This window comes from Agelaius phoeniceus, chromosome 3, assembly GCF_051311805.1.
Source record: "Agelaius phoeniceus isolate bAgePho1 chromosome 3, bAgePho1.hap1, whole genome shotgun sequence".
NCBI lineage: Eukaryota > Metazoa > Chordata > Aves > Passeriformes > Icteridae > Agelaius > Agelaius phoeniceus.
In genome coordinates this window covers 103,788,286-103,804,414 of record NC_135267.1, presented here as the reverse complement: position 1 = coordinate 103,804,414, position 16,129 = coordinate 103,788,286, and the positions used below count along the sequence as shown (strand labels likewise).

At 46.9% G+C, this 16,129-nt stretch overlaps 1 protein-coding gene across 4 annotated transcripts in view; it reads right to left on the bottom strand.

Moving 5' to 3' along the window:
- Window positions 1–342: 342 nt before the first annotated feature.
- Window positions 343–16,129, bottom strand: part of ALK (ALK receptor tyrosine kinase) — a 307,302-nt gene continuing 291,515 nt past the window's right edge. For 2 of the 4 annotated variants that reach the window (XM_077176040.1, XM_077176041.1), the window contains exons 24-29: window positions 12,058–12,155; window positions 10,889–10,981; window positions 9,134–9,235; window positions 7,847–7,981; window positions 7,178–7,268; window positions 1,231–5,869 (exon numbers count right to left, since the gene is read on the bottom strand). In XM_077176040.1, the coding sequence (XP_077032155.1) occupies window positions 5,165–5,869; window positions 7,178–7,268; window positions 7,847–7,981; window positions 9,134–9,235; window positions 10,889–10,981; window positions 12,058–12,155 (1,224 nt within the window). In that variant the 3' untranslated portion in view covers window positions 1,231–5,164. Of the gene's footprint in view, window positions 1,179–1,230; window positions 5,870–7,177; window positions 7,269–7,846; window positions 7,982–9,133; window positions 9,236–10,888; window positions 10,982–12,057; window positions 12,156–16,129 lie in introns of those variants that run through there. The other 2 variants (XR_013181530.1, XM_077176042.1) reach the window with 2 other exon arrangements.

The following is a 16,129-nucleotide window of genomic DNA, read 5'->3' as shown; positions in this document are numbered from 1 at the left end:
CTTCCCTATTAAAGAACTGTTATTCCTGCTCCCATATTTGTTGTCTGAGATTCCCTAATTTAAATTTTATAGCAATTCAGAGGGAGGGGGTTTACATTTTCCGTTTCAGGGAGGCTGCTGCCCTCCTTAGCAGGCACCTGTCTTTCTAAACCAAGACACATCTGCAATGTAAAGAGGTCTGGAACAGTTGCTGCAAACCCCAAAAGGTGACTCGGGGTACCACCAAACCTACTCCTTAGAGTGTTCATCACCTTAATAATTCTGCAACTTTGCCAAGTAAAAATGGATGTCCAGAGACATCTGGACATTGATCCAATCATTGCACAGCCCAACACAGAGAAATCCAGCTACTGTCACTTTATTTGTCTTCATGCCTTGTGATTCACTACACTTGTTTACAATACAAATACACTATTCAATACAAAATACTCAATGACCATATATTAGTATTTTTCTTCATAGTATCCCTGAAGTGCACAGGCCCTTCCTTTATAAACAATGTTGCATAAACGGCTGTACATGAGACAGACACTCCTAAAATGAAGCTCGGTACTGAAAGAAGCCAGGAGGGGACACTTGGGACGTTTCCCTGGGATGGGTTTAACTCTGGGACAGACGAACAGCGATGTCTTTGCTGCTGTGGAAGGCTGTTTTATGCTATTCCCACCTCCAGGTTCTCACCCCCCAGCAGCCAGGAGCAGACATGCAGAGTGGCACCTGCCATTCCTTGTTCCAGCCCTGTGGCTGCTCCCTGTGTAGGGCAGCTGGAGCAGCCCTGGTTTGACACCGCTGTCCAAGACCCACTCGGCCACATTAATGCAGCCCTGGGGCCTCCCTCCCACCATGGACCCTGCACCTCCTCTGGCTGTGGCCAGGCCCCTCTCCCACCCCACTCCCTCACTGCCTCGGGGGAGCAAAACCACCCCCGCTCCTGCCCTGCTTCATCCCCAGGCACGTGGTGGGGAAACAAGGTTCAGTGGCACAAAGGGAAGGTGATGGGACAGCTGGAAAGGCAGAGAGACAGGCAGCCAAACCCAGTTTACCTCCAGCAGCTCATGGAACCACCTACTTATCCTCTATAGGAAACCAGGTAACATCCACATGGAAATAAGCCATTTTCAGGGTTTTTCCCCAGTTGTACTTTACATCCTGTAGATCATACTGCTTCCTGTTTTCCACTGCAGAATGAGGAAGACATAAATCAGAACATCATTATTACCAACACAAAAGATTAACAGTCTTAAAACAAGTTCCTTAAAAATATACAGTGTGTCAATATACTATAACTTAAAAAATAAGTCGTTGACAAAAAGGGTAAGAGGGTTAAAATAACTTGAATTTGTTTTTCTCCTAGTATGGAGGGGTTTGATAGAGGAATTTGGGATTTATAGAGTGCTTTGGTCTGGTGAGCCTATGGTGACTTAAATCCCTTCTGCTCCCTGCAGCCCTGAGTACTGAACAGGTGAATCGTCCTAGACACAGAAATTAAAATTTCTGGTTCATGCTCATGGCAACTGCAGCTTGAATACAATCAACAGAGCACCCTTTGCTCCAAACAATTAACGGCAGTATTTGTTTTCTAAGAAAGAGGACAGGCAAATGCTCCAGGTCCTGTTTCTAAGTGAGGAGATTTGATTACCTGCAATATTTACAGAACAGTTTTTGCAACCTGGGGTACTGTGCTTGGACAGCACACATTGATACCAAACTAAATGCTTGCTGTGGAAGAGCTCAGAAATTGTATGGTTTTGACATTAAAAATGAGCCCAAACTGGATTTCTGAATTCCAAGAGTTAAGAGAGAGGGATTAAAAAAAAAAACAACCAAACAACAGTAATACAAACAAACCCCAAAACTCCAGCCCCAACCAACCAAGAAAATCCAAACCATTAAAGAACCTACAACAGAGCATTTTGCACTGGAGACACTAGAGGGAAGCTCTCTTAAAAGCAGCTGCCAGTGCTGAACAGTATTTGTCTCAATGCACTGTATTGAGCAGACTGGAGAATTTCAGTAGCAATTCACCATTTCCCCTGATCAGAATTATCTCTTGACATATTCCATAGGTAAGAAGCAGGACTGTGTTTAGCTCCTTCATTTTTTTTACAACTCCCATTCTGTAAGAAATTCCATGATAAATAACTGCACAGCACAAGCTCAAAGCAGTAACCACACCCTCACCATGGCTGGGAGAGCCTGCCTTTCACACCTACAGACTTAAAATCATCTCTTGCTGCTTGTGCTTTTTAAATTTCTTTAGAAATTCCACTTTTAACATCATAACCTGGCAGCTCATCTGCATTTGTGCAGCATCGAAGCTGCTGCCCCAGATCCAAGAATTAATAATTTTAGCTAGTCAAAGATCATTAACTTAGCAACTTTTTGTTCTTGTGCATTCTTTTGAAAACACTCATCAGTAAACAGGTCAGCTTCTGCCCTCAGTAACTTTGAAAGGCAGCAAAAACTCAGAGTGTGCTCCTTTCCAAAGAAAGGCTAAAGAAAACAATGAGTTCAGCTTTTCTGAAAATGAGAAAGCTGGAATACTTAAATGAAAATTGCTATTATATGTGAATAATGTCCTAGTGTAATAAATTGTTCAGATGGTGCTTGCCTCCTGAATTAATCAGCTTTCCTGAGACTCGAGAAACTGCCCCACTGAGTTTACTGAGCTAGAGAGAGAGAGAGAGACTGGTGTGACACTAACACAATCCTGAGCTAGACAGAATCCCTCCCCAGTGGCTATTTCACAGCAAGAGCTGTGAGCCTAATAACCTGGGAGATGACAAATACCCTCCTAGCTCAGCCTAAAGAAGCCTGTAAGCGTGACCCTTGTTATCCCCCCTAACCCATGCAGCAGCAGTGGGATGGATCTCTAGCAGATGAACATGAAATTCAGAGCAGCCCCTGACCCAAGCTTCCCAACAGGAGCACAGCCTGTTAACCAGTCACCACATCTGCTTTTGGCTTTGGTCTAAATAGAGGATTTAATTCTGGGTATCATAGGCATCAGAAAGGCAGATTAGGAGAACACACTAGTGCTCCCCCTGCAATGTGTTTTGTACAAGGGGGGTGGTGTTGGGGAAGATGAAACAGGAAAGCCCCTTATAAATATGACTGCCTGGCAAAAGATTTTGAGAATGTGGAGACTATAAGTGAGATTGAAATGAAAGCAAGCTTTGAGATACCTCAGTTACTGAACAACTGGAAAACAATGGTATGGCCAGCTGAAGGTAATCCCCTCTTGATCAAACATTACCCTGCGCTTGCAGACAAATCCAAGGGTCAGAGCAGACCCTACTAGCTTGGCAGAAGGGGTCCAAAGAGTAGCTTTTAGGGTTTAAAATGTAACACACTATGGTAATGCAATGATTCTTATAGGCTGCATGTAAATGCTATAGGATTTGTATATTGTAGTAGACTGGTTAGTGAGAATCAGAATATTCAGCACAGAAGAAGATTTATTGTATTGTAATGGGAACCTCACTTGCTCTCTCATCCTCTTTACCACACTCTTGCCTTCTCTCTCTTTACCTCTCTCTCCCTCTTTTGTGCCTGCTCTGAGCTGGGGCTGGCAGCTCCAAGCTGGGCCCCTGCACCCACACATTTGCAATAAACCTCAAGTTCCATGACCTGGCTTCAGAGATCTCTCGTCTCCGTCCGTCCCAACCATCCCCCTGCATCGCTCCTACAGTGTGGCCCAAGCCAAGTCCTCCAATTTCAATCTGCCCATCCCAAATTTTAGGAGGTATAGACATTCTGGTTTGTTCTCTGATGAAGACAGGAAGCTTACCTCCACGTTTGGATCCAGGGCCAGACTCAGGGTCACTTCACTGAAATGAAGAGTCTCAGACTGAAGAACACCTTCCCACTCCTTTGCTGATGCTCCAGTACTCCCATTTCTATGGAAATAAGCACCCCTTTTTTGGATAGCGATCATGCTAAAACAGCTCCTCCCAACCCTAAGCTGAAGTTACTAATGCACATCTTTACACATGAATTATTTCCTACATCTATGTTTTGACAATACACTTAACTGGAGTATTTTTCATGCACGGGGTGTACAAAGTGAGTCAATGGAGTGTTTGTCCTTAAACCACTATCATACATGTATTTTGCCAAAGGAAAAAGGGCTCTAAACCCTTCAGTACAGACAGTATCTGGCTTCCAGACAGTGGCACGATGTAGTCTTCTGCCTTTATGGTGTTGTTCCTACAGTGTATATCAAAGGCTACTTCAAACCTTCGAGGTATGCAGGTGGCTGTCCCTTTTCAGGGCACGGTGAAAGTCTCTCTCATGACCATGGTCCTTTAAAGCTTCACCTTGATTCCACTTGACACTTCAACATTCTTTATGAAGGGCATCCCTACTTTTGTAGGACAGAAGGAATTTTAAAGGGTTTTACTTGGTTCTGGTGTTTAAGCATAGGTGAACAAAAACAAACCAAAGAAAACCCCAGCCAAACAATGCCCGCCCCCTGAATGCCTCGTAGCATCTACACCCATCCTCTGCTTCCTCTGCCCTCCCCTTCAAGTGATGCAGTGTGACCAGGGTTTTTCCACTGCCCTGCCAGCACCCCCACAACACTGTGCACTCAAGGACTTTTGAAGACTGGACTGCAGCTGGACCAAGACTGGAGATCATGCCATCGCGTCACCATTCAGCGCCGTCGTATTTCTTTATTTTGGTTTGGATAGAGCATGCTCTTCCCAAACCCACTACAAGCCCTGCCAGCAGCAGGAGATCTCCAGGTCTTCCACAGCAACGACAAGTTTGGCACGGGAAAGCCCAGACATGAAACACTCATGGCAGTGAGCTGCGGCTTGACACGGAAGCAGAGGACGCACAACTGGGAAAAGCTCACAGGAAGGGCATGACGACAACCATGCGGATGAGTTGATGCAACAGCAGCTGGGCCTTGCAGTTAACAACAGTTCCCTGCATCCTCCCTCCCCCTCGTTCCTTTGACTCTGCTGGGGCCCCGGTGGTTTGAAGCCTCTCGGGTTAGTAGAAATTACAGCTTCAAGGGTGGCACTTTTGGAGCAAGTTTGCACGAAACAGGAGGTGATGCTGTCCCATGCCTTGCTCGCGGGGTGTTGGGTAACGGGACATCTCTTCAAGGCTCAGGGGCCACGGGGGGGAAAAGTCAAGAGAGGGTCGAGGGCTCTCAGGGCCCCTGCTGGGTTATGTGGCTCTTGTTTCTGAGGACAGGGTCCTCGTAACTGCTAGCACAAGGTGATGTGGAGCTTTCCAAGGGCAAGCCCTGCTGCTGGTATCCGTAGTTGACGTTCCCACAGGGGAAGTGGCGGAGCCTAAAGAGAGGCACTTCTTTAACACTTGCGGTTAGGGAAGATGGCTCTAAGAGCAGGGAGGAGCCTGGCAGCCTGCCAGTCACAATGTTGGGCCCCACAGTACAGTTTCCTTCCTGTCCCAAATTCTCCCTCTCGGGCCTCTCCTTCTCCAGCAGAGAACTGTTTTTGCTGGCCTGCTTCTCTGCAAACCAGGAGCCGTAGGTTGGATTCCAGAGGTTGGTGGGCTTGTTTCTGGAGCCCCGGCTTTTGTGAAGCTCGGAAGGGGGGTTGGACTGGGCATAGGCCATGTTGATGTGTCCTCCCCCTGTGGCTGACTGCACCTTCCCTGGCGGAGGCTGTTCCAAGGCTCCCACTTTCCCTAGAGATTTTCCGGCAGTGACGGCCGATGCCAGGGGTGGTGGAGATGGCAGGGTTTGCTTATCATCCTTTCTGTCTTGGTGTGTTGAGACCAAGAGAGGAGGAATTCCTTCTGGATCGTCAGGGCGCATCGCCACCTTCTCCTCCTCCTCAGCTGACGGGCCGTACTCTACCGGCAGGGCGGTGTTGATGACATCGGGATCCTGCCCAAGGGAACAACGGGAATTCCTCAAAGCCTGCAGCCATCACACATCTAGCAGCTGTCATGCTATGATCTCAAGACATCCCACCACCCAGAGCCCACATTCCATGAGGAGGGGATGCAGACAAACTGCAGTTAGGTGTGAGATGCAACAGGATATCCTTAAAATCCAACTCCTTTTAAAGAAAGTAACCCTCAAACTCACCATAGAACAGCAGAGGCACAAAACCAATGAAAAGCATTTTTTATGTCCAGCAAAATTTCCTGTGGGAATGCTTTTTGGAATCTCTATCATCTCAGAGTTCATAACACTCTAAGATAATATTGAGAATGTTGGAACCATGTAAGTATTGCCTCCACATGAGAAGGGAGGAATGGGAATGCTGAGTGAAGACAATACTTGCAGACTCCTTGAAGCCTGAATCCACAGGGGCTGTGGTTCTGAGCTATTTAAGCAGTTTTGAAAATTAAACTGAGAGAAAATGCAGTGATCTTGGCAACCTTTACTTATTGCTATATGCCATGGCAAGCTACAGATAGCAGAAAAAAATGCCTCCCAATCCCAGGATTCAAACACACGTAAAAAACAGATCAAGCTTCCCAAATAGCAAGGGAAAGCAAACTGACTGAAGTGAGCAACAGTGAGATCATACAAGGAGCCTGCGCTGATGCAGGCAGGAGAACATTTTCCAAAGTGCTCTATTCCTCACAAGCTAAACTGGTCGTAAAAAAAAAAAAAAAGAGTAAATCAGATTTTGGCCTGGAAAGCCAGCCACATCTTTTCCCCTCTGCCTAGCCTAAGAATCCCCGCTCCTTCAGCCTGGCCATCTCTCCACCTGCCTACTCCAGCGCTGCCAGATTAAAACAAAATTGCCAACAGCTGCTGAAACCATCTGCAAAGGGTGCTCTGAGCTGGGACCACTTCTGTTCAGTGCTGACTATGCCTTAAGGGTAAACACTGGGATGGAGTGGCTGGGATGAGGCATGTGAAAGCAGTGCAGGTGCTACCCTGTCTTTGCTCTTTTGCTTGTTGGAATCTGTGCCTCTATAAGCAGAAGCAGGGCTACAAGTGTGCTCTCTGTAAAGCTGTGTCAAACTGTGTCAGCCTGTGCCTTTCAGCAGCAAAAGACAAGAGGATCAAGCACCTGGTGAGGTGAATATCCCAGCCAGGGGTCCCAGGCTGACATCAGTCTCCCTGGACTGCAATAGTGCAGTGCTGCCTCCTCATCTTGAGTCCTGGCTTGTCTAGAGAGCTCTTTAAGAGGAACCCTCTCCACCCCTGCCACCTGAGGTGAATGAACATGGATACCTGAGTGCAGTACTCAATCCTCTCCAGGATTATGGCAAAGTTTGGCCGGTCCTCAGGCTGGTGCTGCCAACACTGGGTCATGATGCGGTAGCTGGAAGGGCAGAACAGGAGATGTTCGTGAATGGCAGATCCTGTGGGATGCGACAACTGCTCAATGCAACTTGGGAATCACAGACATTCAGCACCATTCTTGCTTCTAATAAATGAGAGTTCTCTGCCTTCCCTGGAATTGGACAACTGATGCACTGGTGACCACTGGAGTGTGACCACCAGTGGGGTGAAATGCAGAGTCTTTCAGAGAAATTACTCATCCACCTGAAATCCATTGGACAACACACTAAAGCTAGGCAGGGCTGCAGATAAAGGAGCCCAGTTTTCCCTGCCTGTGAACAGTCTGATGCACTGAAGTTTCACAGCTAACCTAAGACGGAGAAACATTGTGTCATCTTTGACCACACAAGCAGTGGCCAGGACTTCTCCAATGGGCCCTGATTTATTCTCCAAAACAACAGAAAAATTAAATATTAGAGAAATCACTGGCACTAAAGATTAATAAGGCAGATTAGCCATGATTAGGTCAATCTTAAAGGTCATTAACTTTTGAGTAGAGAAAAAGCATTTGAAACAGAAACTTAGTTGCATGAATATATCAAAGTTACAGTCTCATACACAGGGCCAGGGCAGTTTTTAGGTGGATCCATCCTTCCTCCATTGGTGACAAACTCCAGAACCTCCTGGTTGCTTTTGCTGGGGTAGGGCATGTATCCCAAAGAGAATATCTCCCACAGCAACACGCCAAAGGACCTGAGTACAAACAAAGAAACAAGAAACAAAGAGAAACAAAGGAAAACAAAGTGAGGGATACTGGAATGACCATCACCAGTGGGCAGTGCCCTTAGGTTCAGTACCATCAGCATTGCTTTTTGCAACATTTGATCAGGTAGCTGGTGGAAATCCTGCTGTAGGATTCAGACATAAATAAGCTGCACAGCTGTAACTTTAAAACTTTTAACAAATATCAGGAGTTGACTGTTAGGTGAGTGAAGCCTATGATGTAGGTAGGTAAACATGGTTGCTTTTTCCTTGTACTCAGCACTGCTCAACTGGAGGTAACAAGAGTGAAAGGTTATCCTTTTCTGAGGCACTGACCACTGCCAGAGAGAGAAGTTTTGACAAACTTTTCCTCTGGAACAGCTACCCTGCATGCAATATCCTGCTAGTGAATCCCCACTGGTTCTCTGAGGCCCACAGGCCCCACCTTTCACTCAGATTAGAATGAAAACACTCCCCAGCAAACACAGCCCTGGCCTGGGTGCTGTGGGCTGCAAAGCCCTGGGGACGGTGGCTGGGACAGTGCCCCTCCAAAGCATTCACCTGATTTAATTCACATTAAAGCTGTAGAGAGATGTGCAGCAGTGGGAAACTCCTCTGCTTGGTGCTGAGACAGGCAGAGCTCAGCTGTACCAGGGTGTGGACCTCACCCCTCTGCTTGCTCAGGATCTGGGTCCTGGCCACCAGCCCCTTCCCCCTCCACACACTCCCTGAGCTCTTGCCTCCTGCTCTCCCGATTTTCTGGCCACTCAGGAGCTCCAAGTGCTGCTGTAGGCCAGGAGAAAGGCAAAACCCACAATGCAGGACATCCTTCTCCCTGACTGGCAGGATGGATTGTGCCTGCAGCCTCCCATGCTGCTTTCCTCAGTGTGGCACTGATGCTTTCCTGCTGCAGCAGCAGCACCTGCATCTGCTCTGCTCTCCCTGCCCTGCAGCACCCACCTCTGCACAGGCCTGATCCTTCTGCTCCCTTGTCTCCTCAAACACTGCTGGCTCTGAAAGACCCAGCTTGTCTTTTTAGTATGTGAGAAGTGAACAATACCATGTGGTTTTTACAAAATATTCACAGTTTACAAAAGGGGTCCCAACACAGACAGAGCGGCCAGCGGAGGAAAGGAAGCGCACCATGTGTCTGTTTTTGATGTAAAGATCCCTTCCATGAAAGCTTCAGGGGGCATCCATTTGACAGGCAACATTGCACACCCACCCTTACGATAGTAGCTGGCTCTGCAAAGAACAAACAAAACAAAAGAGTTAGCCAAGGATTCAGAAAATGCCATCAATATGGGATTTTCGTAATTACAAATATTCAAATTATGAGCCAGAGGAGAGACTAATTTAGGTGGAACAATCTAAGTGCTGGAATGACCTGTTTCTTCTCATAGAAGCAGTGGGAAAGAGCAAATCATGGAAGTGCTGTTTAATGTACACCACTTCAGGCCTGACCTGGTGAACCAGTTATCCTCATCCTCATCCTCCTAGGGAATTACTAACACAGTAACTGCTGCTGGCAGAGCTTCCTCCTGCCCTTTTCAAACACAGCAAGATCTCCTCACCTCATGTCACACATGGTCATCTTGGGCATACCCAGCAAGAATAAACCAAACCTCTCCCATATATACCCAGTCTAAAGCACTGTGAGTAAAATCCAAACCCCTCAATAGGAGCAAGGAACTTCTTGAGGAGGATGCCAGGTCATTAGAGCCAGGACAGTGACACAAAAATGTTCCTGAGACAGGAGTTGCAACAGTCCTTTGGAGTTGCTGTCATTTAAGATAAAACCTGCAAGCCCCCAATGCCATGCTGGCATTTGCAGGAGGCTGCTCATGCAAGGTGGTATCACTGATCACAACAGCACAGCCTGAGCATCCAAAGGGTGCTCCTGGACAAAGAAACACATGCAGGCTTCAAAGGCACCTTTGAAAGCTCAGCATCAAAGTGTTCATCTTGGCAGTCAGTTTGCTGCTTGTGTGAGGGTGACAGATGCTGCTCTGTCCCAGCAGAGCCCCATCTGACAGTGGGGCTGCATGGGGGCTCTTTGTGGAGGGAAAAACACCCAAACAGCTCTGATACACTTGGGTTTCTGAAGGTAGCACTCTGTTTGCAGCACCTCAGGCTGTGATACTGTCAGAGCTCAAGCTGAGCAGAGCCAAACCTGGCTTAGTAATTGCACAGGAAAATCCCCAAGCAGGAAAAAAAAAGAAGGCAAGGCACTGGAATAAACTGTGCAGGTGACTGAGCATGAGGCATTCCTTCTTCTGAGTCAGGGCAAATCAATTCCTCAGCACAGCAGGGTATGGAGCTGCACTTCTAGAGGTGCTCTGTGGAAGATGAAACATCAAACTGCAGCCCTGACTGCTCATGGTCATTAAAGATTTTCTGGCACTTCTTGCAAGAGCAAAGGTAGTTAACCCTGTGTCCTGGCTGAATTCCAGTTTGGGTGATTACATTTTCCTGACCTTCTACACCTTCCTCCTTGAGCTGCAGTAAATTTAGGAAATTTACTGGTGACACCAAACCAAAGGTGCAGGGGTAGCATCAAGGAGAGAGATTAAACTCAGAATGATTTGGGATCACAAAACAAAGGGGCACATCAATGCCATTCATCGTGGAGAATGTAAAAAAAGGAAACTGAGGACAGAATCTAAGAGGGAGGAAAAACCTTCCATGACCATTAGACTCCACTGCCCAGGAGAAAACTGCCCAGGGCAGTTTAAGGCAAACACCAGGAAGGCATCAATTGGGATTCACCAGGCTGGCATCTCTCCGCTCCTGCCTCACCAGGGTTACACAGAGCAGCACAAGAGGCTGCACAAACACTGCTCCTCCCCCATTTCAGTGACCTCCCACTTGCAGGTACGCTGGGCTTGGCTCTGCTACCTGTAAATATCCCGGGCCATTCCAAAGTCTCCAATCTTAGCCACTCTCCCAGGCCCTCGACAGGTAAGGAGGCAGTTCCTGGCAGCAATATCCCTAAAAAGAAAGGGAAGAAAAGAAACAGAAAGAGAAGAAGCACTTAATTATTAGGCAGTTTTGCAAATCAAAAAGAAAACAAAATATAGGACCTACTTTCCTGAGCTGCAGAGAACCTAAACAGCCAGAAAAGTCAGTGTTTATGGATAACTGCAATGTCCCCAGTTCCAATCTATCCCCACAGCAGGAACAGTTTTGTTCTTTAACATTTTCTCTTTAAACTTCACATAACATCTTCCAGTTGAAAGGGTGGGCCTCCTGTGAGCCTCCCTTCACCCCAGGAGTTATTTTTATGTCTCTAAGGAGTGCAAGAAGAGGAGCTGATTTCAGAATGTACCAGTCCCAACATCCAGCTGTCTGGGCAATGATCCACTGATCTGTTCCTACTGTGCTTGTTCAAGTATTGTCAAAAGGCTGTTGTACTGCCAGAGACAGGTGTCAGAACACTGCCAGAACAATGTGCAGGTGTTGCTCTGAATACTGAAGCTGTGGGCCTGAATCTGTGTATGCAGGTAAAGCTCCACCTCTGCTGGGCTGGAGTAAACCTTGAGGTCTGAATAGCACAATGGCACAACTTGTGGTGACTCTCAGAGCTGCAAACTGCCACCTCTCTGCTCATCTCTACTCGGCAGGCAGATTCTAGGTGCTTGCCAAACCCCCTGTTTTGCAGGAGCCATGGTCACTGATGCTGCCCTTCTGGCTGTGCTTGTACAGGTGCTCTTCGAGGGGGAGAAGAAAAAGCTTCCAAAATGAGCAGACAGGCACTAAATAAAATTCGTGACAGAGAGAGCTTTAAAGACTTCTGTCACAAGACTGTGTCCATCTGCAGAGTAGGCAAATAGGCTGCACAAGTGCAGGCCCTGAGACAGGGCTCAGGATCTTTGGCAAAACTACAGACCTTTGCCAGCCTGATTTATAGCAGCTCCTATCTCTATTGCTTCTACAATTCTGATTTTGTCTCCCTGGTTTAAAGGTATCCAGCCACTAGAGTGCAGCAGGACACAAACAGATGGAGCAGGGCATTATGAGCCCCTGCTGGCCTTTCTGCAAGTCCTGCCCAGGCAGGGCTCACCCACCTGTGAATGAAGTGGTTCTCCTCGAGGTACTGACACCCACAGGCAATGTCACGGGCCACGTGGAGCAAGTCCAGCATGGAGAGGGAGGAGGGCTGATTCTGCCAAAAGACAAGGGACACACATGGGTTAAAAGCAGAAATATGGTGTGGTTTGTCACTGCTGCAGCGCTGGGAGCTCCCCAGCAAGTGACAAAGGGATTAGGGAAATGCACAAGAGAGAGTTCATACCCATGAACTATGAAAGGATGTGCAGACACAACGTTACACAGATCCCAGAGACAGAATCAGAACAGACAGAGTCAGCTGGCTCTGACTTTCCAGCTCCATTGGGATGCCCCTGTAAGAATTTCCCCCAGTTCTCAGGGCACATCTTCTGAATTTTCAGCACGATTTTTCAGATCTGTAGCCTGAACTGTTCTTCACTGAGTTTCTCTGTATTACTGCCAGCTCCTCTCTAAAGTCACCTTGAACCACGAGAATGACATTTTGTATAATGGCATGAGTCACATTTGCTCTTTCCCTCCTCCACATCTGTGTAGGTTTTATCTTGCCCCTCAGAGCACTGGCACAGTTTTGTGTAGCCAATGGCTATGGAAGGCTAAGGCTGCCAACTCCTTGTTCCTGCCCCTGTGATGAAGCCCACAGCCCTTGCCAGGAGGAGCCAGATGCTCTAGTGGAAAGGGCAGGATTCACACCCAGCCCCTGCAGCCAAACCACAGCTGCTGCCCTGAGGTGTGAATCAGTGATCCCTGTGGTGAGACTCAGTGATCCCTGAGGTGAGATTCAGTGATCCCTGTGGCCAGTCCTGTGGGGAAGGGGAAAGTGCTGCTGCCTGTGGAGTGAGGAGAAACAACCGGGTGGCAGTGACTGCTCATGGCACAACAACCATTTCATGGATAAGTGTTTATCAGCCTTAGTTATTCCACCAAACAAGCTTATCACACTCCTTGGCTCTCTCTTAGGACACCAACCTAGTCCCCAGAAGGCACACCTGTCCCTGGGGCTCTCACACCAGTGCACAAATGAGCATAGCTTCTCCAGTGACAGGGACTGCTGGCTCTCCAGCCCATCTCCAATGCATGCCATGCTGTGCTGGCCATCCCACCTGGTCTAAACCACTGCAAACTGGGACTGGAAATAAGTCCAGGCTCTGCAGCAGCCACTAGTTAAACAGTGGTCATTGGCTGGTAAAACTCAAAACCAAAAATCAACCAAATAAAAAACCACAACCAAAACCAGACAACGACAACACCAACAACAAAACCAAAAAAAAAAACCCAAAAAGCCAAAAACAAACCCCAAAATCAAACCTCCCAAAAGCCCCCAAAACCCACCCAAAACCCCTACCAAACAATAAAACAAAACAAAAGAAAACAAAACAAAAACAAACCAAACAAAAAAAACCAACCTAATGTCCTCTGAAGATATTAGGAAAAAAAACTTGCCTCAATACTTAGCTAATGAAATAATTGAAAAATGGTGCATCTCTGTGTGAACAAAGCCTGTTTTGTTCAATGCAGGGCCATAAACCAAAATGTGATCTTGTTCCACCTGCCTATATTTTATTATTTACACAGTATAGTTCATTGCATATATATGCTTCACTGATTTTTTAAAACACTGGACTGCATCTCCCCTTAAACTTCCCTCTTTACAGAGCAACTATTTTCTGCAAACATAAAGCAGCTCTTTCCCTGCCATTTTGTGGGGAAGGGGGAATAATCTCTTTTACCTCTGTGAGTTAAAGTGACTTACCAGCTACACAAGATGGCTACAATAGGAAAGAATGCACATCTTCTTTTTCCCTTGCAGGGCATAACCAAGGGGAAATTAATATCTCAATCTACCCATTCCCTGCTCTTTCAAGCAAGGGTCAGAAACTTGAAGTGAAAACTGAAAAACTGAGTAAAAAGCTCAATTCTTTACTCTACAATCGATTTCAGACTCAGGCTGTACTGCAAAGCAGTCTGGAGGCTGAAGCCACAAGCTGATTTGACCTGTATAGCTTTTTTCTCTTTTCTCCTTTTTTTTTTTTTCTTTTTGCTTTCCTTTCCTTCCTTGGATGAATTCCTTCCACCTTTTTTTGGCTAAATACAATCCTAAAACAGATGTGACTGCCCAGCCAAGGACAATTTAGCCATGTAATTTGTTTGAAAAATGGAGGTTTGGGATTCATTTTGCAAAGGGGCAGCCTTGAGACAAACCAAAGGATTTGCTTTACAGCCTTTGCTCCCCAGATGAATGGATGGTGCCAGCTGCAATGCTCCACTGCTCAGGGCAGTGGGCATGCTGGAACCACTGGTGTGACACCTCCCAGGTGAGGCTGAGTCTTGCCAAAGGTGAATGAAATTCTGTGTATTGTTCAGTGTAATCACTGCTCTGTGCAACAGGCTGCACAGCACAAAGGAGGGGAATCATTTATCCGTATATGATTTCTCTCCCAGAGCTGGGCTTTGATTGCTGTGCTGTGTGAGAGAAAGATCAGCACTGAACCTCCCAGAATGGACAATTCTGCAATGCTCACTCTGAGCTAAGGCTCCAAGTCCAGGAGCCTCTGGATCTACCAGCCTGCCTCTCTGCAGATGAGGGGGAAGAGGTAATCCTGTAAGAGATGTGAAACTCTATTAGAAATGGAACAGAGAAAGCCTTCAGGGCTGTCAGCCATGGACTCATGGGGAATTATGAATCTGAACCTTATGGAGTGGACCTAGCTGGCATAAATTGACATATTCCACGAGAATCACTGGTCTTGCACCAGTGATGATCATTCTTGCTTAGAGCCCAGAAAAATCATTACATATTGGCTGAGCTGAAACTTCATATTTTACATGAAGAACACAGATGAACAACATGTAACAGTGCTGGCAGCATCTCCATCTCTCATTAAGTTGGATCCTGTGTTCTGATACCTCCTGCAGTTGCTTTAGCTTTCCATTTCATGTCCCTTGCAATGCCTTCAGTCCCCCCTTCCCTTCATTCACCTTCTCCTTCCCCATTCCCTCTGCTCCCTTTCTGGCTTTTCAGTGTGCAAGTGCACGGCAGCATGCTGCATGTGTCTTGTTCCAAGCCGCACACATTGTAGCTGGGCAGTGGCAACTGGGGGTCTCTCCAGCAAGGTGCTTTCTTTTTCCATAAGCCTTGGAATTAGTGCCAAGTTAATGTCTTTCACACCTCTATTAAGTCTATCCAAAACTAGCAAATGAATTTGATGTTACTGGCAAGGAAGTGCAAAGAGCAACTGGGGGATGAAGGTAGAGACTGAACACGTAAATCTCTTTTTTTGTAATTAGGCTAAAAGCAGAAGTAGGTGGGAAAGACAAGGTAAAAGAAATTAGCTGGAAAATACAAAAGTGGAAAATAAATAAGGAGAAAGGCAGTAATTCATATGGTGCTTACTGCAGAGTAGAGAAGTGCATCTCTGCCATCCACCCAGTCAGATAGGGCTTGTGTTCAATTAATTCCTTTTGGAAGCAAAGCTCATCAAAGCCTCTTTACTTTGCACTTGTCCCTTGTCTTTCCTTTCCTTTAATGGCCCTGAAAAGCTAGACATCCAGCCTGCTATGCCTGACTTCTGCCTGTCTTCCCTGAATGAGCAACAGGAGGAACAAAGCAGCTCAGGGTTCATTAAGAGCAGTGCAAAGATACATCCACCAGCACTGAGCCACAGGCCCTATGTACAGAGACTCTGTCACACCTTGGGTGTATGCAGAGGGTAAATCCACTTCCAGGGCTGGATCTCATACTTCACAGAGCACAGTGCCCTGCACACATCTCAGTTCTCATCAGTCATAGTCTCCTTCCTCGCAGTTTGTGAGCCAGCAGTCAAAAATACACCAGAGGCTGATTTCTCAGCACTCACAGGTGCCACTGGCCCCTCAGAAGCTGCCCCAGCAGCCAGATAATGAATTACCCTGTCATCCTTGCCAGGCAGACACCACATGGGATGGTTGCAGAAGCAGGGCAAGGCAAGGGGAAAGAAGGTATTAGAATGGAGCATAACAGTGTGGATCTGCATCTGCACAGAGTCAGGCTGCCCATGTTCACCCAGCTGTTCAAGAGGGAATGGAAACTGC